General features: G+C 51.4%; 8 protein-coding genes across 8 annotated transcripts; 5 read left to right on the forward strand and 3 right to left on the reverse strand.

Moving 5' to 3' along the window:
* Positions 1–100: 100 nt before the first annotated feature.
* Positions 101–1542, forward strand: NCS54_01357800 (Mannan endo-1,6-alpha-mannosidase; the record flags this gene model as incomplete). The annotated part of the gene is made up of 3 exons (XM_053158764.1): positions 101–689; positions 737–981; positions 1030–1542. The coding sequence occupies 3 exons, from the start codon at positions 101–103 to the stop codon at positions 1540–1542; spliced, it is 1347 nt and encodes a 448-aa protein (XP_053014739.1).
* Positions 1543–1718: 176 nt separating this feature from the next.
* Positions 1719–3762, reverse strand: NCS54_01357900 (HET domain-containing protein; the record flags this gene model as incomplete). Its single annotated transcript, XM_053158765.1, has 2 exons — positions 1719–3193; positions 3240–3762. The coding sequence occupies 2 exons, from the start codon at positions 3760–3762 to the stop codon at positions 1719–1721; spliced, it is 1998 nt and encodes a 665-aa protein (XP_053014740.1).
* Positions 3763–4434: 672 nt separating this feature from the next.
* Positions 4435–6027, forward strand: NCS54_01358000 (Hypothetical protein; the record flags this gene model as incomplete). Its single annotated transcript, XM_053158766.1, has 2 exons — positions 4435–4847; positions 4893–6027. The coding sequence occupies 2 exons, from the start codon at positions 4435–4437 to the stop codon at positions 6025–6027; spliced, it is 1548 nt and encodes a 515-aa protein (XP_053014741.1).
* A 63-nt stretch (positions 6028–6090) lies between these two features.
* NCS54_01358100 (Zn(2)-C6 fungal-type domain-containing protein) lies at positions 6091–8476 on the reverse strand (the record flags this gene model as incomplete). Its single annotated transcript, XM_053158767.1, has 8 exons — positions 6091–6493; positions 6546–6888; positions 6941–7130; positions 7180–7246; positions 7297–7674; positions 7729–8063; positions 8168–8225; positions 8286–8476. The coding sequence occupies 8 exons, from the start codon at positions 8474–8476 to the stop codon at positions 6091–6093; spliced, it is 1965 nt and encodes a 654-aa protein (XP_053014742.1).
* Positions 8477–8770: 294 nt separating this feature from the next.
* On the forward strand, positions 8771–10538 carry NCS54_01358200 (Efflux pump FUB11; the record flags this gene model as incomplete). The annotated part of the gene is made up of 3 exons (XM_053158768.1): positions 8771–9437; positions 9486–10166; positions 10213–10538. 3 exons carry the CDS (start codon positions 8771–8773, stop codon positions 10536–10538), a joined length of 1674 nt encoding a protein of 557 aa, XP_053014743.1.
* Positions 10539–11200: 662 nt separating this feature from the next.
* On the reverse strand, positions 11201–12012 carry NCS54_01358300 (CFEM domain-containing protein; the record flags this gene model as incomplete). The annotated part of the gene is made up of 3 exons (XM_053158769.1): positions 11201–11272; positions 11320–11705; positions 11751–12012. 3 exons carry the CDS (start codon positions 12010–12012, stop codon positions 11201–11203), a joined length of 720 nt encoding a protein of 239 aa, XP_053014744.1.
* A 1022-nt stretch (positions 12013–13034) lies between these two features.
* Positions 13035–13567, forward strand: NCS54_01358400 (CFEM domain-containing protein; the record flags this gene model as incomplete). Its single annotated transcript, XM_053158770.1, has 2 exons — positions 13035–13269; positions 13320–13567. The coding sequence occupies 2 exons, from the start codon at positions 13035–13037 to the stop codon at positions 13565–13567; spliced, it is 483 nt and encodes a 160-aa protein (XP_053014745.1).
* Positions 13568–22208: 8641 nt separating this feature from the next.
* On the forward strand, positions 22209–24674 carry NCS54_01358500 (Catalase-peroxidase; the record flags this gene model as incomplete). The annotated part of the gene is made up of 4 exons (XM_053158771.1): positions 22209–22541; positions 22600–22840; positions 22899–23021; positions 23095–24674. The coding sequence occupies 4 exons, from the start codon at positions 22209–22211 to the stop codon at positions 24672–24674; spliced, it is 2277 nt and encodes a 758-aa protein (XP_053014746.1).
* Between the last annotated feature and the right edge of the window lie 1024 nt (positions 24675–25698).

The raw sequence follows: 25698 nt of genomic DNA on the forward strand, positions 1-25698 counted from the left end.
AGAACCACTGTTTCCTCTTCGAAACCGTCGGTTCCACGGCGTCAATCCTCACGGTCGTATTATTGTCACTCATTTATTTCTATCTCTCGACCTCGCCAACATGCTTGCACCCCAAACCCAAGCCGCAGGTCTCCTGCTTCTGGCATATCTACTGCCCGTTCACTCTTTGGAAATTGGTAGCCGAGATGACATTCTCAAGACTTCCAAGTCACTCGCCGCTGATCTCATCAAGTTTTACCATGGCAACGAAACAGGTCAAGCACCTGGCCTTCTGCCCCAGAGGACAACTAAAACAAAGGATGACGATGTCACCTACTACTTTTATCAGTCTGGGGCTTTCATGAGCACCTATATCGACTACTGGCAATTGACGGGCGACGAGACATACAATGACTTGGTGATGCAGGGCATCTTGCACCAGGTCGGCCAGAACGAGGACTTTATCCCAGCAAATCAGAGCCTCAACGCTGCCAATGATGATCAGTCCATCTGGGCCATGGCTGCTTTGACTGCTGCCGAGTATGGATTCCCTGATCCTCCCAAGGATGAGCCTCAGTGGCTCGACCTTGCAGAATCTGTGTTTGACTCGCAACGCCTGAGATGGGACGCCGAGGTCGAGAAGAAGACGTGCGATGGAGGTTTGCGGTGGCAGATTGCGTTTTCCAACAACGGATATGATTGGAAGTCAGGTAAGTTTCTATCTGATTTCGCTTGGACTCGGGACTAACCCAAGTAGCCGAAACCAATACTTTTTTCTTCGCCCTCAGCTCTCGTCTTGCCAGGCAGACCGGTAACAAGACCTACGTCGAGTATGCCGAGAAAGTGTGGGACTGGCTGTACGACATTGAGCTCATCGACCACGAAACCTTTGCCGTCTATGACGGAAGCAGCGTCAAGTCAAACTGTACGCAGATCAGCAAGGTTCAACTATCTGGAGCCGCTTCTTCGCTTGCTCTCGGTGCGGCTTATATGTACAACCAGGTATGTTTCATCAGCTTAAATATCTTCTTGAGTCTAACACCTTTCTAGACCGACGGCTCGTCTACCTGGAAGTCCCGAGTTCAGAACCTCACATCATCCTTCGTCGACACCTTCTTCCAGAAGGACGGAAGCTTCGCCGAGGCATCTTGTCCCAGTGATAACAAGTGCCCCACGGATCTCTTGACCTTCAAGGCTCTCTCCCAGCGATGGCTTGCCGTGACGAGTCAGATTGCGCCTTTCACAGCTGAGCCCATCCTCAAGGCACTCCGCAAGTCAGCTGAAGAGTCCGACGCCGACAAGGACGGAGACGATGCGTTGGAGCAGACCATGGGTGAGCTGGCTGTTGTTTCGAACCTGCTAATCTCAGATGCCCATGCTGCCGTTTCTTGGGGTGACGAGAAGGCCAAGACTGGTGGCTCTGGTTCTGGTTCTGGTAACGACTCTGACTCGGGGAGTGCCGGTTCATCATCTGATGACAAGGATGATGATAGCTCCGCTACGCGTCTTACGGGGGTGAACGTGGTTCTGGCCTTGTTTGCCTGGGCTCTGTACTTCATGTAAACCAGTACTGATGATGTCTAGGTTGTTTCAATTGATAGAGAAAAGTTGTTTTGAGCAGGTACAGATGTCTTGAGAACAAAATCCTGGGAACTGGTTGACTTTCTTCCACATACTCAGTGCATGCCGGCCAGATTCCATGCATAGGACAAACAGTGAGCCAGGTAATGACGCTCATCCTAGAGTAGAATAAATTCCTTCAACAGTGAGCCTTGTAGAACATCCATTATGCTCCTTCTTGCCTTGACAATCGCAGGCCCCTGGATTTTACACTCTCCCCCGCGAGGCCTGATCACACTTGGAACCTCAGCACCAACAAAAATGACCACCTTATCGCCTTTCAAGACTCGTCCATGGGCATACCCGAGAAGTCCCGAGTTCGTTATGAAGATGGACCTGTTGATCCAAAGGCCTCTTACGAGGCGGTAAAGGCTAGCAGCAGACATCAAAGAGTTGAACAGCGATCTATCGCAGTCGCCCTCTATCCATGACTCGTGACTAGCAACATCAGATTCGGCAAAGATGACGTCGAGTGCGGCATCGACATCAGAATCGACGTAGGAGAGAACGCCAGGATGCCTGCTCATCTCATTTGTAGCTCTCATCAGTTTGTTTCTCGCACGAGTAAAGATGTATCGCCGGTTCTTCAAAGGTGAATCTACATCAAATACGCATCGCAGAGCTCGAAGCCCTGACATGAAGGATGTCTCGGGTTGCGTTGGGCTGTTTGTGAGCAACAACTGACAAAGTTGAGCTTCAGACTGATCTCCCGCAGAGGTACGCGAGCAGAGCTGTCGGAAGAGCTTGATCGTCTCTGCTCCGTGCTTTCGTGTTGCCAGCTCGTACTCGACAGTTCCATTAGTTGCAGCGAGGGCTTCGGTTTGAGCATGCACTCTGTTGGAATCGTCAAACACATGAGCAATGACTCCTAGTGCTCTGCCGCTGAGAGTGAGTTGTTTGTAGTCGGAGGATATCTTGATCGAGGCGGCTGGTTCAGTTGGCCCGTCCCAGTGAGAAGGAATATCACGATCTGCATAATCTAAAGGAACATGCCCAAGGTCCTGATTGAGGTCATCGGACCATCGGGAGTCCTCACTCCAGTCTGGCACCCATGAAGGAAGATCGTCTCGCCGGTTCTCACTCCACAGGTTTTCCAAGGGCCAGAGAGAATTGTCTTGTTGCATGAGAGCAACAGTAGCCTTGGTGTAGATCTCTGTAATGGACTGAGTATAGTCAGGCTGCGGCATAGGCTTCTTCAGCTTCTGTGAGAGACCGTAGAGTGCAAAGATCTTGTCCTTGGGGTTTGTGGCATGTCTGATTCTTGAATGATGAACCACTCTCGAAAGCACTTTAACCCCATCATCAGTCTCGTTGTTTTCAATGTCTTCTAACATCTCTTTAAAGTCGGAGAACGCGTAGAAGCAGTTGACAAAGTTCCGAGTTCCCTTGCTCGACAAGGGAAATGAGGCCTCGATGAGTTCCAAAGCCTGGCAGAGCGCATCCCACGACATGGACTGGGTGCCACACATGATTGTTGCGTGTTTTGCGAGGAGAAGTTCTTGGAGAGTCCACATTCTCTCAAACCAAGTTCTGCTGAGGAGTCCTTCGATGATTTCTTGGACAGCCCACATCTGCGACGTTTTCCACTTGTCCTCTGCGAATGTGAGCCCAAGTCGAATATCGTATCGAGAGATACTAACCACATTTATTCATGAATTTAGAACACAGGTTGTGTCTCAGATCTTCCCAAGAGTCATCCCGAATTAGATATAGCCGCTTAAAGTGTCGCCAGAGTGCCGTCGTCTTCTCGTCGCTTGGGCCAAGCCAAACCAGAACATCAGAAGCTGCTTCATAAATGTCGCCCATCATAGCAACTTGAATGTTCCTTTCCTGGATGCCGCCATCGGTCTGGTCGATGCAAATGCTGTCGATCCAAAGATGGCGCTCTTTCGAGTTCCATCTCAGCTCTCTTAGTGCCTCATCGCAATTGGCCGTGATAGGTAGAGACGCAGTACCAAGTGTGAGTGTGTGCGTCGAACTTGGGGGACCCCAGACATAGGAAAGTGCCTCAAATGGAGAAGATGGGATGATAGATCCTGACGACCTTTGTAGGTCACATACCTTCAGTGATCCAACCAGGACCTCTGATTTGTCTTGGGCAGGCTGGAGTACCAAGACCCTTGTTTGCGAGTTACTCGTCAATGGGATATGTTGATACAGCATTTTGAACGAAATTCTTAAGAAAATGATATATGACGGTTGCAACACTTTTCTTGGTTTCGACGTGATAAGAAATTGGGGGCCATATGCACATACAGCCAATACAAGCCAGCCACGTCGCTGAGCTAGACGACGGCAGTCACATGCATTATTGTTGCGTCGCCAAGTTTTTACCAAGTAATTCAGTTACTCAGTGGAGAATTCATCTTGATGAGAGTTTGGGTAGATATATAGAGATATATCTAGGTTGACTATCAACGGGTGATTGATAAGCACCACGCATAAATCACAACCACAAAAAGCGACCCTATCATAAGAGCTTCTCTGGGACAAATTGCACCTAGCGAGGTCTCCAACACTAGCTAAGGTCATGGTTACACACACAGGTCACGAGTAGCATGCATGTTTTGAACGTCAACTCGGCCAATCGAGGACACCCTTTCACAGCCTGGTTTATTAATAGCTTCGAGCTGGCGGTTAGAGTCGACCCCGCACTTCCTTCATAATCATCAATTGATTCTGGATGAGTAGCTATCAGTAGCTATCGTCCTTCTATCAACCTTGACTCCATCTACCCGGGCACGGACAGCTAGAGTTCGTCAAACTCAACTTGCATACCCAGTACGCGAGTACTCAGCAACACTCCTCCACTTGCTTTGCTTGCTCCACGTCATCATGTCTTCGTTGGAGCCCCGTCAGCCCGCGCTCTCGAGGTGCGATGACTCGAGCAAGCTGCTGAATCTCTCGTCATTCCTTGCACCTACCAAGATCCCTTTCAGCCTCCTCATCCGAGGCTCATCATCCCGCAATCGATGGAATTCCCAGGGCAATATCGACAGGGTGGACGCAAGCGCTGTTGGTCTCCCTTCAGATCTAGTCAACGTTCTATCGAGCCAGCCAAGTCTGGCATCTGCCATGAGTCGTCTGCCCCACGCCTACATCAAGATCTCAGATCAGCTCTATGAGGTTGATGGGGAAATTGCCCATCTTGCTCGCCAGAGACACGCTCCTGATGATCAGGCACGCTGGAAGAACTGGGCCTTGATCGTCACCTACAGATCAATTCCTTGGAAGTACCTGGAGCCTGTGTAGGTTCAGCCCACCACATACTCATCCCTTCACTAACCACTCAGTTCTGATGACCCGACTCTGGCCTTCCCCCACCTGAAGCATACGCTTAAGGCTTGCCCAGACGACTTCCCTGGCCTCTCCAACGCTACAAAGATCGATCTCGGACTCACCCTAGTTGAGTCATCCCGATTCTCCGACATGGCTTGGAAGCAGTTTGCCATTGACCAAGCCAAGCGCGTGTCAGTTGGTGTTGAGAGCCCATATCTCGCCTCTCGCATTGCACTAGCGGAATGCGTTTTGAATCGCATTGAAGGTTCCATGCTTCAATCCGCAGCCAATCTGGCCCCCAGAAGCAGCGAAGAGGTTGCTCTTGATGAGAGAATGCATTCGATCGCTGGCCAGCACGCAATCCAGCGAGCTCTCAACTTTATGCAAATCGAAGCACTGAAATCAGCCGAAGAGGTGCTCGAAACTTGGTCTCCCCTGAGCGAGACCCCATCTCCAATGGAGAAAGCAGTGGACTTCAAAAAGCGCGTCGTCCGGGGCAGGTCTCTTCGTCAACGGGGGGAAACCCACGAAGCCATCATTCTACTTGACGCAGGGCGTCGTTTGTCTCAACAGCCCAGCGAGATTGTCCTTGATGAAGATCTCCGAGACCTCATCTGCGAGCTTGCTGACGCGCTACGAGAGTTGGTCCTTTTCACATGGGCCGAAAACATTCTGCGGTGGGAGATCAAACGCCGTGAAGGAGCCTACATCCCCGTGATGGGCAAGGGCCTTTTAGAGTTGTCCCTGGCGGAAGTGCTCTTTGCCCGAGGACAATACTACAATGCCAAAGTGCTTTGTCTCAGTGCCTTGAAGGAGTTCCCTCGTCTCAAGTATGAGAAGATTCGAGCCTACATAATTCTGGCCAAGGTTTACCACGTCATATCCAACTTCGACAAGGCACGCTCATACTGGACCATGGCTTTAGAGGCTATCAACAGATTCCCTAGTGAGAGCTCACGAACATCTCGTATCATCCTGAGATCTCTCTGTGATGCGGCCGGGAACGATGAGTTGCGGGAGCAGTACCAGAAGCAACTAGCACGCCTTGGTGCTCAGGAGGAAGCCGGCGATATGAAGTTTTGGATCGGAGGTATGCCTGGTTGGGAAAAGTATCTAGAGCTCAAGGAATCTAGGACCTGGGCCAACTAGGTATCATTTCTAAATTAGGTCGTTTCTTTATCGATGCGTACTCTCGTGGCCAAACAGACTACATCAGTAGATGCCTGTAAAGTCCAACTCCTCCATCTCCCACCGATCCAAGAAATCGAATCCCAAAAAGTCGCCATGAGGAGAAAGATGCTCCCCCAAACCGAGGTGCGAGTCTATGCCAGTATGCGCGTCCAATAACGCAGACGATTGGTTCGGGCGATCCTGGGCTGAGGGTGACTGCATGGACTCGGAATGGCTTGATGGAGTCGAGTAAAGGTTCTTCTTAGAGAGCACCATCTCAAAGGCCGGAAGGGCTCGTGATATTGCAGGAACATCCTTGATTTGGTCAAGAGCCAGCATTGTCTGGCTAATTGACAGTTTGGCCATTGAGCGGACAAGATCTGTCTCTGACGGATCAAGTGCTGTTTCGATATGAAGTGCCAGGAGAGCCGGCATTGTACTGACACTAGAATGGTGATTAATAAAAACGTTACTATCAAATGGCAGTTGGCAATTACAAAGTCAATGGGAACTTCTGGATAGTTCCATTCGCCAGGACTCTCTTGGCGATGGTGTCAAGCTCAAAGATGGCTAACCGAAGTCTCTGCTTCGCCCACTCACTTCCACTCACATTTTGCGAACGCCAGCAGCGACGAAGTAGGCGACACATGATGGCTTCAAACCTGTAGCTTGTTGCGAGGGTCTCTGGGTAGTATATCTCGCTATCATGAAAAGGGTCGGTAATACCCATCTTCTTAGCGAGGGACGTACGCCAAACATCCAGTGGACGCATCAGTTGGCGTACATCTTGATGAGACCCTTGATGAGACCCATTCTTGACTGTCGACAAGCAATTTCCAACTGTAACTGGGTTATTATAAGCTCCGCAATTAGCGATTGGCTTGTAACCTACAAATTTGGGCCAGTTCGCAGTGGGCAATTAGTGAAGTCTTTTGCTGGTGGGATATCGGTGACCACAAGTCGGATTCTTCATGTATGTCGTCGATTTCCCAGTCATCTTTGTTGAGGAGTTTTAACAGGGGAACACTCTCAAGGAGTCGAAGATTCTGTGTGTTGACGAACGAATGAAAGACGTCACGAATCTATAAGCCAAGTCAAAATCGAGCAGGACGAGAAGGGGCTGTGGCATACGTAAAGAACCCACCAGATCCGCCTGTAAAGCTTCAACTGTCTGAAAGATGCGTCTCCTCTAGCACACCTATAGCATCGTCAGTTGTTAGCCGCTAGAAAGAATAGTTAAGAGCCCACGTATTATGTATATCAAGCTTGACTGCAAGGCGGATCGAGTTATGGAACCAATACTGAAAGTCTCTATCTGTTGGATGGTCAAGAATGATGACACCCAAGATGAGTGAACCCTGCAACATGCGCAGGGTATCTTTTTCATACTGAAAGTCGTAAAGCAGATTTGCCTTTAAGAAGAACGATTCTTGAGCAGCCGAACGGTGAGTGAATCCACAGCCGGATATGGCTTCCGGTGGCGCAAAGAGAGTTGCGGCTGCAAAGATGGCGTAGAGTAGAAACAAGGAGCAGGCCCCCGACTGATAGCTTCTGAGAAACTCCACTCTTTCGATGACGGGACTGCAAGAGCAGGCTTGATGAAAATACGTCCTAACAAGCATGTCCCTAGTTGTGTCAGTAGATGGCCAATGCAGACGTAACCTTCGAGCCCTGACTGACATATAGCATGGAGCAGGCAAGTCAAAAACTCCCTTTTTAGTAAGAAACTCGTTGTCCACCTCATCTAGTTCCGGTGGCTTATTCCAGAGCCGGATCCGAGGGATGAGGTCATCATCAGGTCGGCTCCCGGGGGTATCGTTGCTGGCGTGCTGTGGACTTGTTGGCGAGTCGGTGATGGCGTCGTGCAAAATATTGAGGTAATGTAGGTCAGGCCGAGACTGGTGATCCCGAGGGGTGGAGCTATTGTGATCCAGAGGAGATGTCTGAGGTAGGGTTACCTGATCCGACGCCTCTGTACGTGTTGTTTGGGCGCTGTTTATTGCGTGCTCTGGAGTCTATCGGGGAATGTCAGCCTCGGCATCTATTGTTCGATAGGCACGCGGAAACAGGAGCAGCATAAGAGGGCGACCGAGGAATACAGAGAACCGGCTTCACCTACATGTTCGTCAGGTCGTGGTGCTCTGGACTCCTTTTCGACGGCAACTGTGCGTACAATCCTAATGTGACACCATATCAATCTCAAGTGTATTTATTTCAAGACTTAGGTGCTCACTGACCGTCTTCGGGGTTTGCGCGCCGACAAGACACAATTCGGGACGCACTGTCGGCTGACACAGCTGCTGCAGGGCAGTCCAGTCACAGCAGCGTCGCACTTGATCTTGCGTGCGCGACAGGGAACGCACGCCTTACTAGGCTTCCCTCTTTTCCCCGCTCCATTCTGCTGAGGAGAGGGCGTTTCGTAGTCCATATCGATCCGCGGAGTTTAAACAAGTCGTCATTTGGGAGTTTCTCGTCTCGGCCTTTCGGGGTTTCATGTACGGGTCGGGATGGGAATTTCTATAATGCCGTTGGATGCGTTGGTTGTTATTCCCGAAGAAAACACCGCGGGGTTATCAGCTGAAATGCCGAGGGACATGGGTGACTTATACCGACCTCCGCATCTGAGATGTTGGATCTAGACTTTAACAAGACATCAATCTCGAGTGGCCATGTGACGCTTGCATCTTCTCTTTTCGATTCGATCGCAGACGTCCACGAAGTCATGGCGCCTCCTCCCCCAAGTCCCTCGTCCTCCTCGACGACCATCGCCGATGTCATCGAAATCGAAGAAACCACAAGCTTCAGGCCTTTTCAATGGGCAAAGGCCCGAGTCCGAGGTCCGATCGATGAGGAGAAGTTCTCCGAGCACAACTACGTAGGCGAGGGAACAGAATCGAATCCTTTCCTCGTCAAGTTCCTCCCCAACGATCCTCAAGATGCCATGACTTTTGCGCCATGGAGGAAATGGATGATTACCATTCTTCAGGCGATCGCAACTCTGGCTGTCACCTTTGTGAGCTCTGCATATACTGGAGGCATAAGGGAAATAATCCGCGCCTTTGACATATCCCAGGAAGTAGCAACTCTGGGTGTGTCGCTCTTTGTATTGGGCTTTGCCGTTGGGCCACTGCTCTGGGCTCCTCTATCCGAGCTGTATGGAAGGCAAAAGGTCTTTGTCTTTACGTACTTTGCCTTGACTGCGTTCAATGTAGGAGCTGCCTGCGCGCAGACAATGCCAACTTTACTCGTCCTTCGTTTCCTCGCCGGCGCATTCGGTTCTTCTCCATTGACCAACGCGGGAGGCGTTATTGCGGACATGTTCAGCCATACTGAACGCGGTCTGGCAGGCAGTCTATTTGGTCTTGCTCCCTTCTTGGGGCCCGCCATTGGTATGAGAGATGGTGTATATCATGAATGACCTGCTGACTCGTTTATAGGCCCCATTGTCGGTGGCTTCCTCGGAGAGACAGAGGGCTGGCGTTGGCTTCTAGGCTTGATGGCAATCTTCACCGGGGTTTTCTGGATTCTCATTACACTTCTTGTTCCGGAAACATACGCCCCATATCTTCTTCGCCAACGGGCCCAAATGCTCTCTGAAAGAACAGGCAGAGTCTACATCTCGCTCCTCGACGCCGGTCAGCCTCCAAAGTCCATTTCCAGCCAGCTTAAAGTTGCTCTCACACGACCCTGGACCTTGTTATTCAAAGAGCCCATCGTCCTGCTCCTCTCGATATACATCTCCATCATCTACGGCACCTTGTACATGTGCTTTGCCGCCTTTCCCATTGTCTTTCAAGTAGGACGAGGCTGGAGCCCGGGAGTTGGAGGCCTGGCCTTCATCGGGACTGCAGTTGGTGTGTCACTCGCCACGCTGATGGCCATTTTCGAAAACAAGCGTTACGCGCGTTTAGCAGCTGCCAAGGGTGGCATGCTTGACCCAGAAGCGAGACTTACTCTAGCAATGCTTGGGTCTGTCTTTATTCCCATAGGACTGTTTTGGTTTGCTTGGACAACCTATCCTTCTATCCACTGGGCTGTGCCAATTGTTGGCTCTGCCTTCTTTGGTCTGGGATTGGTTCTGGTCTTCCTTTCTCTACTAAACTATCTGATTGACTCTTGTAAGTTGCCATCCTCACACACATTCATAACTCTAATAGGAAACAGATGTGGTCTTTGCTGCTTCGGTCCTGGCCGCCAATTCTGTCCTTCGATCTCTCTTTGGTGCAGCATTTCCTCTATTCACACCGCATATGTACGAGAATCTCGGTGTTCAATGGGCAGGCTCCGTTCCGGCGTTTCTGGCTCTTGCCTGTGTTCCATTCCCGTTTCTATTTTACAAATATGGTGGTCGGATTAGACTCAAGTGCCAATATGCCTCTGAGGCTGTTCAGATTCTTCAGAAGATGCGAGCTCAGCATGCTGCAGCCATGCAAGAACAATCAGTGCTGCAAGATGAGGAGACCGGGAGAGCCAGATCAAACAGCCATTAGTCTCGAATGACCGAGATACGGTTCAGGTGGATTTATGACATTCGAGGATCGGAGGTTTCTACTGCTCGGCGGTTCAGAATATTGTCTTGTCACGTTCAAATAGGGGCCGTATTAATCGTTTATTTTATAGACTTGTACCTAAACTAATACCACATATCACAGCACAGTGTACGGCTTGCAGCAGTGACGCGTGCATAATTTGAGGGGCCTTTGGAGCTGCGGAGGTGATCTACAGGGACAGAAGGATCAATAAAGTGATTTCGCCTCACTCGCCTAACCCGGTGATACATGGGCAAAGGATATCACGTCAGCTTCCCTGCTCAACAGGGATATGCAGTCCTGCAAGCACTCTCAGTCTTGGCTTGTGGCACAGAGATGGCAACTTTAAAATACCTAAAGACTTGCACGTAGTGACAGGTCTATCAGGTGAAGTATCATGTATCACACAGGTCAACCATTTCACATTGCGTCGGTTCATGTTAAGTTCAGTAATAGATAATAATATTATTGTCAGGCTCATGCCTTAAGCCAGAACTACCCTGACATGTACCCAGTCAAGCCCAGCCGGACCCGAACCGGAAAGAAGATGTATACACATTGAATATTAAATGTTCCGGGCCATAACCCAGGTCATTAGGGGTTGGTCAGCCAAGAAGCTATGCTTACAGAAGCTGGAAGGCAGCGACGGCAAGACCGGCAGCAGCCAGGATGCCAGAGGCAGCGTTGGAAGCACCCTGTGTCTGTTAGTATGAGTCTGTGAGTTGAGATACTGTGGACTTACCATGTTGACAACAGTGGGAGGGTTGGTGGGGCTGACGACGGTGGTGTTGTCGGCGTGCGAAGGCTTGACGACAACGGTGGTGGGCTTGGGAGCAGCAGGCTTCTCGGTCTCGGCAGAGGTCTCGGCAGGAGCAGCAGCAGTGGTAGCCTTGGTCTCCTCGGCGGGCTTGGTCTCCTCAGCCTCAGTCTCCTCGGCCTGGGTCTCCTCAGGCTGCTCCTCAGCCTTGGTGGAAGTGGGCTGGGTCTCGGCCCGAGTGGACTCGGGCTCCTCCTCAGCCTGGGTCTCCTCGGGCTCCTCCTCGGCCTGGGTGGTAGGCTTGGGCTCGGCCTTGGTGGTGGTGGGCTGCTCCTCGGGCTTGGTGGGAGGAGTGATGGTGATGCCGTAGTCTGAAATGATTAGACAAGTTCAACTTCAATGACTCTGTGACTTACCAGCGCACAGGTTCACGCCAAAGGCGATGGCGGCCTCGGACTGGCTACCACACTCGTCCCAGATGCACTCAGCGAACCAGTTCTGGAGGTTGGAGCGCTTGCAGAAGCACAGGTACATGTTCTCCTCAGTGCAGTCCAGAGGGGGATGATCGGTGATGACGCCCTGGAAGCAGTTGATGGCGCAGACGGACTGAGCCTGAGCCATGGAGGCCAGGCCGATGACGCCGGCAGCGGCAAGGCGGATCGAGGTGGAGGTCTTCATCTTGCTTGGAGAGTTTGTTGAAATCGAACGAGTGATGTTCTAGCGAATGTGGTCGTTGTCGACGGAAGCAAGTAGTGAGCGAGTGTTGAAGACGGATTGCGATGCTGGAAAGAGATTCGAGCTGAGAGGCGAGAGATACCGGGTATTAATATCTCAGAGAAGGGCCTCTACCGGCATGGATCTCATCAAGTCTAGAGGTGCCTGAGAAGGCATGCAAGGACCTCATCTCCGATCATTGGCCGCTTCGAAGCGCTCCTGGTCCTGGGCCTGTAGTTGTGGCTGCGGCGCTCATTTCGCTTTGGATCTAGCCAACCTTGGCGGTGGCGATTGAAGCCTGTATGGATACGATTAGAGTTATCAGATCATCTGATAGTCTAGTTTTTGCTTCTTACCCTGTCAAAGACCCTGTCAACACCAGCAGGGGCTCCGCTATCGGTCCCAGAAAACTCATTGGTACAAGCTCATCTGCAGCTGGCCCGTTCAAGAGGCCAAGAAGACGCCGAGCTCCTTTCCGGACGAGCCGAATTAGCACACAGGCCTACAACAGTGGGCCTCATTGACCTTCGTCCACTCACCCCACGAACTCCCTGTCAAGCATTTGGCACTAATGAAATGATTATCTTATCAGATCCCACCCTCTCACGCCACTAACGATACGTTGACCCTGGACGGCATAGCCGAGCCAAAATCACACGAGCCGACGGCCGGACGGGCTAGCCAAGCTAGGGAGCTCGCTGTTGCACCATGTGCAGCCGAGGAAGGGGAGCTGAAAAGGAACATGAAGTGGGGGGAGTGACTCTGAGAGATTGCTCGGCCACAAAGAATGGCCATACCGCTCAACTAGGACGGCATCTCGTACTCACCAAGAGCCCATTCTCGCTCAGTTCGGCAAGGTCGCCAAGGGCCATGCTCTACAGCCGCACTTGACATGCAACCTTTGTGATGGCTCACCTACTATTAAGACGGGTAAATCGCCCGCTTCCGGCGGTTGGTCAAGTAAACTTTACCTTTGTCTCGAAAAAATGAAGGCTGCTTTTGTTGTTCTCGCCATTGCTGGCCTCGCCAGCGCCGCTGAAAAGACCATGTTTGATGCGCTCCCCGAGTGCTCACATGATTGTCTCACCAAGGCCATCAAGGGTTCATCCAGCTGCAAGCCTGAGGACAATGACTGCCTCTGCGAGGTGGACAACTACCGCAACATCTACACTGGAGCCCAGGCCTGCGTTCTTCAAGCATGCGGTGCTGCCAAGTCAGTTGGTAAGTCGGCCTGCCTCAGAGCCTGATCAAGCAACACTAACGCCTCGCAGAGGATGTCCTTCCAGCTGCAGCTCAGTTCTGTTACGACGTGACTGGTGGTGCCACCGCTCCACCAGTCGATGAGTCGGCTACCGTCAAGTCCACTGGATCAGCTACCACCAAGGCAGCCGAGTCGACTGGCACCCCTGAGGCTGCTGCCACTGCCACCAGCTCAACCGCCTCACCCGACGGAGCGGCTGCCATGGGCTCCATCGGCGGCTTCGGTATGATGGTGCTGGGTCTGCTCGCCGCCTTTTAGGCGAGCTGTAGTCTGGGGAAGGTTTGGGGAAGCCGGGATGTGGCAGGGGTTAATCTGGGTCTCTGATCCGTCTTGTAACGATCTTCTTTACGCACAAAGCGTCAGTTTAAACTGTTGTATGGCATGTAGAATAGAATGAATAATTACTGAACCCGATATTTTCAGTGCATCGAGCACCAAGCAGTCATTGAGCCTGATCTAGAAGGTGGAATCTGATGATCCAGACCCTGGTGTTGACAGGGCTCCTCGGATCACGCAGTCCGTCCGATGGTCCGTTCCCCACATGGACGGAATTCATGCGCCAGACAAGGGTCGCTAGGCTGACAAGGGTTTAAATGGCGCAGCATCACGACCGTTGATGGTGTTGACGGTGTTGGTGATGAACAGGGTTGGACTCATCGATCGTGCATGGAAGCTCTCGCATTCATCTTGGTTGATATCATCATGCAGCTTCTAAATCAAGCTTTCAGCTGGCTAGGAGTTCCCCTGAGAATGGGACCCGGACTTTCGTGGGTTCCTGCATGTTCGGGAGCTTGTGTAGCATCAGATGATGAGTTCGTATTCTGAGATCAAGACCAACAGCAGCCTCTTTGGGTCAGGTAACGGGATGAGGCGGAAGATGACAGTGGGGGCATGAAGTTGAGCATGTGACGATGGTGTTGATCTAGCAAGTTGATCTGAGAAGCTGAACCAAGACATGAAGTTCAGGGTAGTCTCATTACGAACGTAGGATGGTTCTAAACTGGTTGTCAGGAAGTCGTCAGTTGTTAATTGTACATGGCACAAAGCATGATGTACATGGCATAACGTATTTGACTAAGTTGTAGGTAGCGAGATACCAAATGCTCAACTCAGACGAACTGAGTCATCGGTGGTTGGTGTGAGGATTCTGGCAATGAAAACCTGGTTTTCATCGGTTCTAGTATCGTGACCGTCATGCTCACGGTATTGTGCCTTAGGAATTAAATGTCAAGTCAATGTGATGTCAACTCAAGGGACAAACGAAGAGATTCATCAACTTCAAGACTACTCCAGTTCTGAAGAGAATCCGGGATCTCGTCTTCCAACATCAGCTCTCTAGCTATGTTGTCGTTTTTATGACAGACGCTGCTTACACCAGTCACTTACCCCGAAACATACTGTTCTGATTTCACGATGGTGGATTACCACTGAAACTGTAAAGGGCATGATCTCCGTCTGAAGTCTTATAACTCTCAAGAGATATTATGTGATGCCATATACTATCCATCCCATATCTCACAACGAGCAAAACCATCAGAGCCCATCATTAAATCTTGGAGCACTGTATTGTTGTTATCTATAGACTAGGCTATAATTCGATATGGAGAGGCACAAGCTTTGATCTACCCGGCACTTGCGAGCTCAACGCGGGTAAAGGCGAGGATAACTAGTGCATCTCGATCTAGATACCATCAAGTACTAGATATGACTCGGCAAGGCACTAGCGTACGCCCATGAGATCTGTTACCGTTGATAGTTAATGGCTATTTCTCTAAACTGTCCCTTCCAGCATAGCAATGTCGAGATCCCCTCATAGCTTGTCCTTCCAAGCCTGAGTTTTCGAGCCTGAGGCAGCCCAAAACCTTGATGCAAAGTCCTACCTGTTGGTTCGACACCATGGTGTTCCCTAAGCATCACCGTTCAGGCTTCCATCATGAGGCCGAGTCAAACGCCGCCTGGATCCTCACGGTTGACTCGGCCAACGAGAAATTCCAAGCGCCTGACTCGGTGTTCAGGCCCAAATAGAACTTCCAACGTCCAGACCGAGCACATCCCGCGGACATGGTCTGTTAGTGCAACTCGGCAATGGTACGAGTAACTGCTTTGGGAATGACGGACGGGGGACTTTTGGCGCTGTCAGTTAAGGCACGGAGTGGGGGTTTTGACTGTTCGCCCGCCTCCGTACCCCAGCAGGCATTATTCGTAGCGCATTCTTGGTACAGGAAATTGCACACGTTCAGCGCCCAATGAAGGACTTTCAGGTAATTCTTCCGCCTGTAATTCATAGCCAGTCATGTCCTAGTTCTGGGAATTCTCGCCGATGTCCGCAGTCTCCTGGATCCTTGGCCAAAACAGCTGAACGAAGCGACCGATCCGGCGCGGTGCCCCCTGTGGTCCTTGCTGGGCTGCCAGGGTCTTGTCAAGAAATGCCTCTGCTAGCTCTTTCAGGACAGGCCATTTTCCTCAAAAGGCGACTCGTACCAAGAGCATGAACCAACAGATGGCTCAAAAAGACAAGACTTTTGCGAACCCATCAGGAACAATACGCATTTTGTCTCTGACGCTTGAGCCTCGGCATGGATCGATCTCCAGTGGGGCGAACCAGGAACCGAATCTGCATTGGAAAGGGGGAAGCAGAAGGAAAAAATAAACGGCGGCGTTGGTGCACGCGACTCCCCCGGTTCCTCGTGGTCGGAGATTGAACTGATTGATAAAGATTGAGTTGGGCCGGTCTCCACGTGGCGAACTGTTGTTTATTTCCAGGGGCTTGAACTTTGTCTGAGCCACTGTCGCTTTGCTGATCTTTGTCTCAGCCACTCGTTGGGTGAGCGTTTGCCGTAGCGTTCACATGATCGGCACGCTCGGAAAGTCTTCCGGCGGTGCAGCTGGGGATTCCGAAGGCCGAGGTGCTGAGAGAGAGAGGAACGCGGCATGGAGAAGCTGAATGCGATGATGAGGTGCCAATCGTTCGTTCATTACATTGTTTGTTTACTCCGTTGGCTGCGAGAGTGAGACCCCCCAACACCTCAGTCATAGTACCCGCCAGAAGTGGCTTCAGGGCTCTGATCGCTACCCTGTGCCTCGCACACGCATTTGCTCTCAATTCAAGGAAGGGTGACCGATCTTGCAACGACAACTGTGACTTCTCTCGGCATCCAATGCATACCCCTGAGAACATTAAATTGAAGCTGGTGATGGTCACGCAACATTCGTCACGTTGAATTGTCTTTTTCGCAATAATGTTGCATGCTCCTTTGTGAATGTAATTAATGCATGTATACCTCTGACATTATTTACGGTTGTTTGTCTTTATTCTTCCTCTCTCATCCCTTTAGAAGCAAGAAGATCAAGTCGCCTTAGGTCCTCTCTGGGTCTGCAACTCGATCGTGCGATCGCACAATATGTTATGCCGCCCTGAATGATGCATAATTTGATGAAGTATTTTGGTATCAATGGCGCCTCCAAAAGGAGTTATTGACCGCAAGTCCACCCAACCAGATCAAGACATTCCATAACTAGGCATAGGGCGCCTCCAAAGCGGCACTCAAGGGCTATATCGCTGCCAGCAGACGCTAGACATATAAAGCTTTTGGCCGATACCTGATGGCAAAATTCTCAAAGAGTGCTTCAAGGGCTGTGTCCGGAGAGGCCTGTCTTGGCCTGTAGAGAGGAGGAGAGTGCCCACCACTTCGCTCGCAGGTGAAGACTCCTCCAAGTGAACCAGCATATTTTTAACAGCTTGTTCAAACATATACTTTATAGGGCTTATAAAGATCATCTCTGTCAACATATTGAACTCCCAACGCCTCAAAGTTATACCCACCCGGCAAAAGTGTTGGCTCGTCATCGTTGGCGACATCTACGTTGGTGGTGGGTTGACGAAGGGTGAGAAGCATATTCTGAACAAGTTCCCCGTTGAGGATCCAGGAGCTCTACAAAGGGCTGTATGCCTCTGGTCGGATGGCGACGCTGAGGATGAAGGAGGACAAGGTCTCCTAATCGTAAGGGGTAGATACAGGCACGTTGAGGTCGTGTTGATTCTTTGTTTTCAAGCCCATGATATAAATATTCTTCTTCTATGACTTTATGCCACCCAAAATGGGCATCAAAGTATCACAATCAATATCTCAGTAATTTCAACAGTAAAGGCTCTATACCCAAAGCCTGAGGTTTCAATAGGCTCAAATCAATAAGGTTTATCCACGCAATCATCGATAGCTTCAATGACGCGCTGAAACTAGCTCTGCTCATAATGAATAGCTTGCATCTTGACTAACTAAAGAGGTTAAAATCCCCTTCACGTAGCAGCTCTCCCATCCAACGTCAACCTTCTAATCACCCTTGCAATTCTCGACCACTTGAAAAGGTAAAAGTCTTAAAGGATCACGCTTCCGTTATCCTCGTGAGAGGTTCAACCACAACCAGTCAACTAATTTATGACCTGCCAACTGATCAACAACACGTCAACGAGATCGCGATGGCTTTCCGCAGAGACCTTCAACCAGCGGATCAAAGCAGCGCGGCCATTGCCTATCGGCATGCCTTCCTATATGATATAAATATACACTCTGCTGGTGTGGTCCAACAGTTCTACGTATGTTGCGTGAAATGCTCATTCGAAAAGTGGTCTGGCATACCAGTCAAAAAGCGTCATGAGAGCCTGGGCCCGTGAGAGACTTCCCTCGAGCTCCTACACTGGCGAGCCAAGCTTGCATGCCCAATATTGACTGGAATAGATGAGACCGGAGATGAGCTTGGCGGCCTTCTCCTCTGGCTATCTTACATTTGGCCGAAGACTAAGTAGAAATATCAACACTTGGATGTGAGAGAAATAGGAGCAGACTCAGAGTCGACTGTGATTCCGCGATCGGCAACTTCAAACAGTCTGATCCTATGCCGTTACCGAGAAATAACAAATAGCAGCAACAAAGACTCTACCGCAGGGCCTCCTCCTTCATCTCAGTTACCAATTCCCTCGTTCTCAACCACCAACCTTTTGTCTACTCCATCCTCTCTATCTGAACGGGATGAGGAGAACAACAGTTCCACTTCTATCAACGATGAATACTGCTGACACATGAGCCAGAAGCATCATACCAAAATATCAGCCGTATTCATCTCAGCATTGTTCAGGCCATCTTTTTCTTCTACCTGCACCATAGCTGCCTGGTCACAATGATAAGAGCACGGCAATCTACCACCAACCCACATCAGGCCTCCACGATGCCATCCACGGATGCGGTGACGGCGGACACAGACTCTGCTAGCGACCCAGCTGTAGGTACGTCGGGCACGCAGTCACATCAGGCGTTCGGCGAGAATCCAGAAGCTCTCACTGAGTCTCCTACTGAGCCAGCCGGTAACCGATGGTACCACGAAACCTACCCCAGCCATCACATGATCCCGTACCCGCTACACCCTCCAGGCCACAAGACCCTGAGAATGAAGAAGACCCGATCGCCAAATCGTCTGCCGAGCAGGGATCCGGCAATCAGGCTGAGAACCAGACCCACGACGTGACCGAGAACCCTTTCGCCCTTAGGAATCTCATCAACCCAGCTATGGTGCACTTTGCCAGAGCGGGCTCTCCTCGATCCGCATCTCGAGAACCCTCTCTTCCTGCTCAGCCTAGAGGGAGCTCGGCATCTCCCGGAACCTCGAACCCGATTATCAACTCGGCTTCCTCCTCGAGCGCCCTCCCCTCTCCCGCAAATCTCCCCCAGTTATCACAGATCCCCAAAGAACCGGCCAATGGGCATACACAGCCTGTTCGCCAGGAAGACAACCATCTCCCCACCAGTGCCCTTACCAGCGGTGCAGGCATCATGCCCCCCCCACGCGAGTAAAGAAATAAACGAGACGCCAGAGTGTCAAGAGGCTCATGATACTCCTTATCAGTATACCAAATTAATTTATAAAAATATTATAAATTAATATAATAATTTAGAAGATTTTTCTCTATTTTTATTCTATTTTATTTACCATAATTAGGGGAGAATGACCTAATATGTCTATCCTCGTGTCTCGTTTTTTCCTTGACCTAGGCACCCCCTTGGAAATACGATCAGGACTGGCACTTTTCTGAACCCTTTTCGCAGATCGACAAGCCAAGCTAGGTCGATCAGCTTCCCCACATACTCCGAGCGACATGCACGAGCGACATACAGGAGGTCGAGATGAAGGACGAAGACACCTTTCCTCAGACCCGAGTGTGTTTTCATCTTGTCCAGCATGGGAACACTATGAGAACCAGCCTATCCCGGCGCTCCGAAATCGGGACTGGATGACTGCCTTGATCAGGCCGGCCAAGCTGCAGCCATGGCTCTTCAAGCTGAATCGACCGAGGATACTGAAGGGGACATATTCTAGGACGACCTGCCCGGGTGATATGAGTTGAGGATCCAACGCCCCTTTGTCTCAAACTCCGTTCGGAAGAGAAGAACCCACCAACTCTTGCGCGTCCTCAAGGTGGCGGTTCGGCGCATGTGGATAAATGGGTATGAGGATTTGAAGGCCACAGGTGACCTACGACTGCAAACAGACTCGTCAGGGCATGCGCCTTGCTATCAATCAGCCGTGTTGTTGTGCCATTTTTGTACCATGTGGAACGGAGCATTTCGTCCGGAGCCGGAGAGATCTGATGAAGGAGATGCACGTGCTCTATCACATGAATCGGATCTTATCTGAGAGATCTCATCTCTTCTACCAACATTGGGGCCAATCATGACTACTCATGTGGGGTCATCCGTCTGACCCAGAGAACCTTACCAAAACGCATGATTTGCAGTCAGTCTAACATGTTGCCCGTGGGCAGAGTGGGAAAAAGGATCATCGGAAAGGCCAACGCAGAATCAGAAAATGGAAGCTCATTTGTGTCAATCCACGCGTACTTCTTACAAAAAAATCCGCGCCAAAGAACGGTCAACAGGTGCCGCTGTCTGCTGCGGAAAGTCTTTCCGAGTCGGCTACCCTAAATCTCCGGCTCGCTTCCGCGCCGGGACCGACTCTACGGAGCTCCGTTCCGTCGCCGGCGCTTCACCTAGCAAAATGAATGGCTCACCACGAATTTGATGTTCCGATTGTATGTCGGCCTGACGGAACCTTGGGGGAGATTTCTACACATCTCTGCATTAACGATAAAGCTGACGACATCGGTTTCGTGCAGGATTACTGCCATTTTCGGAAAGAGTGCCTGGCAGCGACGGGTAGCCCGCTTCGGAGCTTACCGCCTGTTGTTTGAGGTGAGCAAAATTCTGACCATCCTTTTTGCTTCTTTGGGTCATCAATGCTCTGTTGATTGGACTGACCAGGTATGTGGCTGAAAATCCTCAAGCTTGAATAATTGGAGCGGTCTGAGGTCGATTTGGAATAATGATTTGGAATAACGATTTGGAATAATCCCGGCGAGCAGCCTGCAGGTCGCGCGCGCCAATCAGATCAAGAAATAATGAGACACCAGAGCAGAGCCTCTTTACTCTCAAAGGCTATGGATCTTCACAGTAAGGAAATCGGTATAAAGTAGTACTCAAATAATAAAATAATATTATTAAACGAAGTAGTATTTTGCAGGTCATTGCGTATTATTTTATAATTTTATTGCAATTCTCGTTATCTTCAGAGGGGTATGCTGTCGTCTTACTCGTTGTTGTCTCTTTTCTTCACCCACGGACAGCGCGTACATGTCGCAGACCCTGGCGACAGCTGCACCCTGTCTTCTCCATCGGCATTAGTAAAACTCGCCCAGGGATCCCTCGGTATAGCACGTGTTTCAAGCCAAGTCGACTCGGTGAGGTTCGCAGGATTGCCCGAGGACCTAGGCAGAGCGCGCACGCAATGGGGACAAGCCGAGCCTTTTATCATTGACAGTTGGCTCTCACCCGAACTACTCAATCAGGCAAGTCTGGCCTGTGATGAACTCCTCTCATCCGATTGACTTCATCAGGCAAGCCTCAATCGACGATGATAATTGCGTCGTGTATCATGAAGAAATGCCTCTCATTCTTTTCACCGAATCGGGCATTACGGCAGTTGACCCCGCTCTGTGAGCTGCCGCATTGAGCCCGGACGCGATGGCCTTCTCGCCGCATCCTTCGCCGCAGCGTGAGCCTTGGGGACCAATCCGTATGGTCCACCGACCCAGCATGAATAAGCAAAAACGTCGGTTGGTTCTAGCACCAAAAGGGTTGCTAACGCGCAACCATAACCTGGTTGCTACAGTGTCATGGTGGGGTGTCCGAGGCAGCGCTAAGCCGACATGCGGTCATCGTTTTCCAGGTGCCGGCTTTTTCTTGACTCGGCTCTGTTGCACCCAAGCCGATCACGGGATACCTGTGAGGGGATGATGCGAGAGTGTGCGTGCATTGGCCATCCATTGAGTGTGGCATCAAGATGATGACGATGCCACCCGCTGTCAATTGTCGTTATGAACTCCTCTTGTGAAAGGCAAAGAGCTTATCTTTTCTAGACGCTTCTCTTCTGCTCTCTCCAGCACGGGAATCTCACAGCGACTCCGTCCCCACTTCGTCATCCACCGGGCCCTCTGCCGATACTGATGGCTTGCCGGGTCCCTACCTAGGCACGAGCTGGGCCAACTCCTCAGTTTGGACAGCTTCCCCGCAGTTGCGACGCCGCGGTGCAACAGTGCGTGATGTAAGATAACTCAAATCATTGCACGGATTAGGTAGAAGTACCCGAGGAGCGTAATGCCGAAGCCCGGATGCCGGGGTTGGTGGCTACTGCGTGTCTCCATGTTTGCCAATCGTCGAGCTCGTGTTATAAATCCCAGCTCCACCCCCGCAAACCGTGCTCGGTGAGCTTGCTCTTCTTTTTTCTTTCTCCCGTGGTTTTGATCTGCTGCGGACTGCGAAGAAGATACACCTCCATTAACACAATCGTCACCATGGCCGAATCCAAGTGCCCCGTTGCCCACACCGTCCCCAATGTCGCCGGACAAGGAACCCAGCGACGCGACTGGTGGCCCGATTCTCTCAAGACCAACATCTTGAGACAACACACGAACGTCACCAACCCCCGAGGCGAGAACTTCGACTATGCTGCCGCTTTCAAGACTCTCGACTATGAGAGTCTCAAGAAGGACCTGCGAGAGCTTATGACCGACTCGCAGGAGTACTGGCCTGCTGATTTCGGCCACTATGGTGGTCTCTTCATCCGAATGTCGTGGCACAGCGTCGGTACCTACCGAGTGTTTGATGGTCGTGGTGGAGGCCGACAGGTAAGCGATGGCGACAACCGGATCAATTCACACAAGACTAACATCAACACCTTTCCAGGGACAACAACGATTCGCTCCCCTCAACAGCTGGCCTGACAATGTCTCTCTCGATAAGGCCCGTCGCCTGCTCTGGCCGATCAAGCAGAAGTATGGAAACAAGATCTCCTGGGCGGATCTGATTGTCCTCACCGGCAACGTTGCTCTTGAGTCCATGGGCTTCAAGACCATCGGCTTCGCCGGTGGCCGCGAGGATACATGGGAAGCGGACGAATCGACTTATTATTTAAGTTTACAACAGTGTCCCTGACGTTGATAATAGCTAATCTGGTATACAGGGCGGCGAGACAACCTGGCTAGGCAATGACGTTCGCTACTCCGACGGTCATCCTGGCACAGCGAAGGCTGGCGCCATTGATTCTGATGAGACCCCACATAAAGATATTCACAAGCGCAAGCTGGAGGAACCTCTAGGCGCAGCCCGTAAGTCCACCCCCACAACTGGGAATAGCTTCATGACGACTCGATGGCTAATTACAACTGATTACGTAACCAGACATGGGACTTATCTACGTGAACCCTGAAGGACCTGATGGTAATCCTGATCCTGTTGCTGCTGCTCGAGACATTCGTGATACATTTAGCCGCATGGCCATGAACGATGAGGAGACCGTTGCTCTCATTGCCGGAGGCCACTCTTTCGGCAAGACCCACGGAGCAGGTTCCTCCGATCACGTCGGTCCCGAGCCCGAGGCTGCAGGCCTTGAGGCGCAGGGCCTCGGCTGGGCCAACTCTTACAAGTCCGGAAAGGGTCCCGACACCACCACCAGTGGACTCGAGGTGACCTGGACCAAGACTCCCACTAAGTGGAGCAACAACTTCTTCGAGTACCTCTTCAAGTTTGAGTGGGAGCTCACCAAGAGTCCCGCCGGTGCTCACCAGTGGGTGGCCAAGGATGCTCCCGAGATCATCCCCCATGCCTACGACCCCAACAAGAAGCAGCGCCCTACCATGCTGACCACCGATCTTTCTCTCCGATTCGATCCCGAGTATGAGAAGATCTCCCGACGCTTCCTCAACAACTTTGAGGAGTTCTCCGAGGTCTTTGCCAAGGCTTGGTTCAAGCTTACCCACCGTGATATGGGTCCCGTGTCGCGCTACCTCGGCCCCGAGGTTCCTAAGGAGAGCTTCTTGTGGCAGGACCCCGTTCCCGAGGTCGACTTTAAGCTGGTCGATGAGGGTGACGTCGCCGCCATCAAGACCGAGATCCTCAAGTCCGGCTTGAGTGCCACCCAGCTGGCCTCTACTGCCTGGGCCTCTGCCTCCACCTTCCGAGGCAGTGACCTTCGCGGCGGTGCCAACGGCGCCCGCATCCGCCTTGAGCCCCAGAAGAACTGGGAGGTCAACAACCCTGCCCAGCTTAGCAAGGTCCTCAGCGTCCTTGAGGGCATCCAGCAGAAGTTCAACAACGCTCAGCCCACCGGCAAGCGTATCTCTCTTGCTGATGTCATTGTCCTCGCTGGTTCCGCCGGTGTTGAGAAGGCTGCCAAGGATGCTGGCTTCTTTGTCTCCGTCCCCTTCACTCCCGGCCGCACCGATGCTACTCAGGAGCAGACCGACATCCAGTCCGTCAACCACCTCAAGCCCTCCGTCGATGGCTTCCGAAACTACGGACAGTCGACACCGCGTGTCAAGCTTGAGCACCTGCTCATTGACCGTGCTCAGCTTCTGACTCTGTCCCTACCCGAGCTGACTGCCCTCATCGGTGGTCTCCGAGCCCTCAACGCTAACTGGGATGGCTCTTCCCACGGTATCTTCACCGACCGCCCCGGTGCCCTCACCAACGACTTCTTCGTCAACCTCCTCGACATGGGCACCGTCTGGAAGCCCGTCGGCGACGGCGACCTCTTCGAGGGCTCCGACCGCAAGACCGGAGCCAAGAAGTGGACCGGTACCCGCGTCGACCTCGTCTTCGGCTCTCACGCCGAGCTCCGCGCTCTGTCTGAGGTGTACGCCGAGGCTGGCGGTGATGAGAAGCTGGTCAAGGATTTCGTCGCTGCTTGGGTCAAGGTGATGAACCTGGACCGATTCGACATTGGCAAGGCGCCTACGCTGAACGTGTCTCCTCGTCTGTAATTTATGAGCCTGAATGTAGCAAAATACCACTTTGAGAATGACCGTAATGTACAAGTTTTGATTCAATTGATGGTTCTCTTGCGCGCGTGATGCCGGTTTCGCTCTGCATGGTTAAGATGAGAGGAGCCATGCAATTGACGCTGGAGTGATTGACGGCTGGCCATGCCATGCATGACGCAAGCAGCCATTTGTGAGGCTCGGTTTGTGAGCGACCGGAGTTTTGAGACCATCTTTGTCAGGTACAGCTGTGTTTGAGTGCCGGTGTCTCAGGCGTTGCCGACCAGTCATCATCCTCTCGGGGAAGTCATGCGTTTGGTGTCCAAAGATGCGCAGCCATGTACGCATGGTTGGTCGGTAGTCGTTCGAGGGGAGACAATGCTGCAAGACATTGCTCATTGGCGATTGAAGCTTTCACTACGTGCGGTCCTGTGAGTCTACAACCATTGCAGCTACAAGTCAAGTATTTAATCTAGCGACGAAAGTCGCAAGGCACTTGTCATCAATGGCTGATACCTTGAAGCCGTTTCTGTAGGATGCGACTGTGTGTGGATGAGGTGTCAAGAGTCTGTTGCTCTCCCAGCGACAGAGCCACCAGTGGGAATAAACAAGGGAGCGTGACGAACGCTGTGTGAGTATCATTAAGTTGAATTTAATTTTCTCAAGGAAAAAACCATGCATTAGGTACCGAGACAAGTCGCAGCTGTGTATGCAAGCAAGGTCGGTCAACCCTTCCGCGACATGAGAGACGATGCTGGAGGGATGGCCGGGTCACGTGCTGGCGTCATAGTTGATAAGATAAGTGGGGAAATTTCAAAAAAAGCAAAAAAGTGGAAAATGTGGGGATTGACCAATAGACTCGGGACCCAAAAAGAAAGTACCGATCTAACTCCGGATAACTCCAATGCACTCGAGGTATTTGAGACCAACCTGGGTTGAGGGGCGCACACCACCACACCAGTTGCTAGCCTTTGTTAAATCGGTACTTAATGGGCGAGAGCTTCAACTTCAAGTAGGTTGCCCGCCC

The sequence above is a fragment of the Fusarium falciforme genome, chromosome 11 (genome assembly GCF_026873545.1).
Source record: "Fusarium falciforme chromosome 11, complete sequence".
Classification (NCBI taxonomy): Eukaryota; Fungi; Ascomycota; class Sordariomycetes; order Hypocreales; family Nectriaceae; genus Fusarium; species Fusarium falciforme.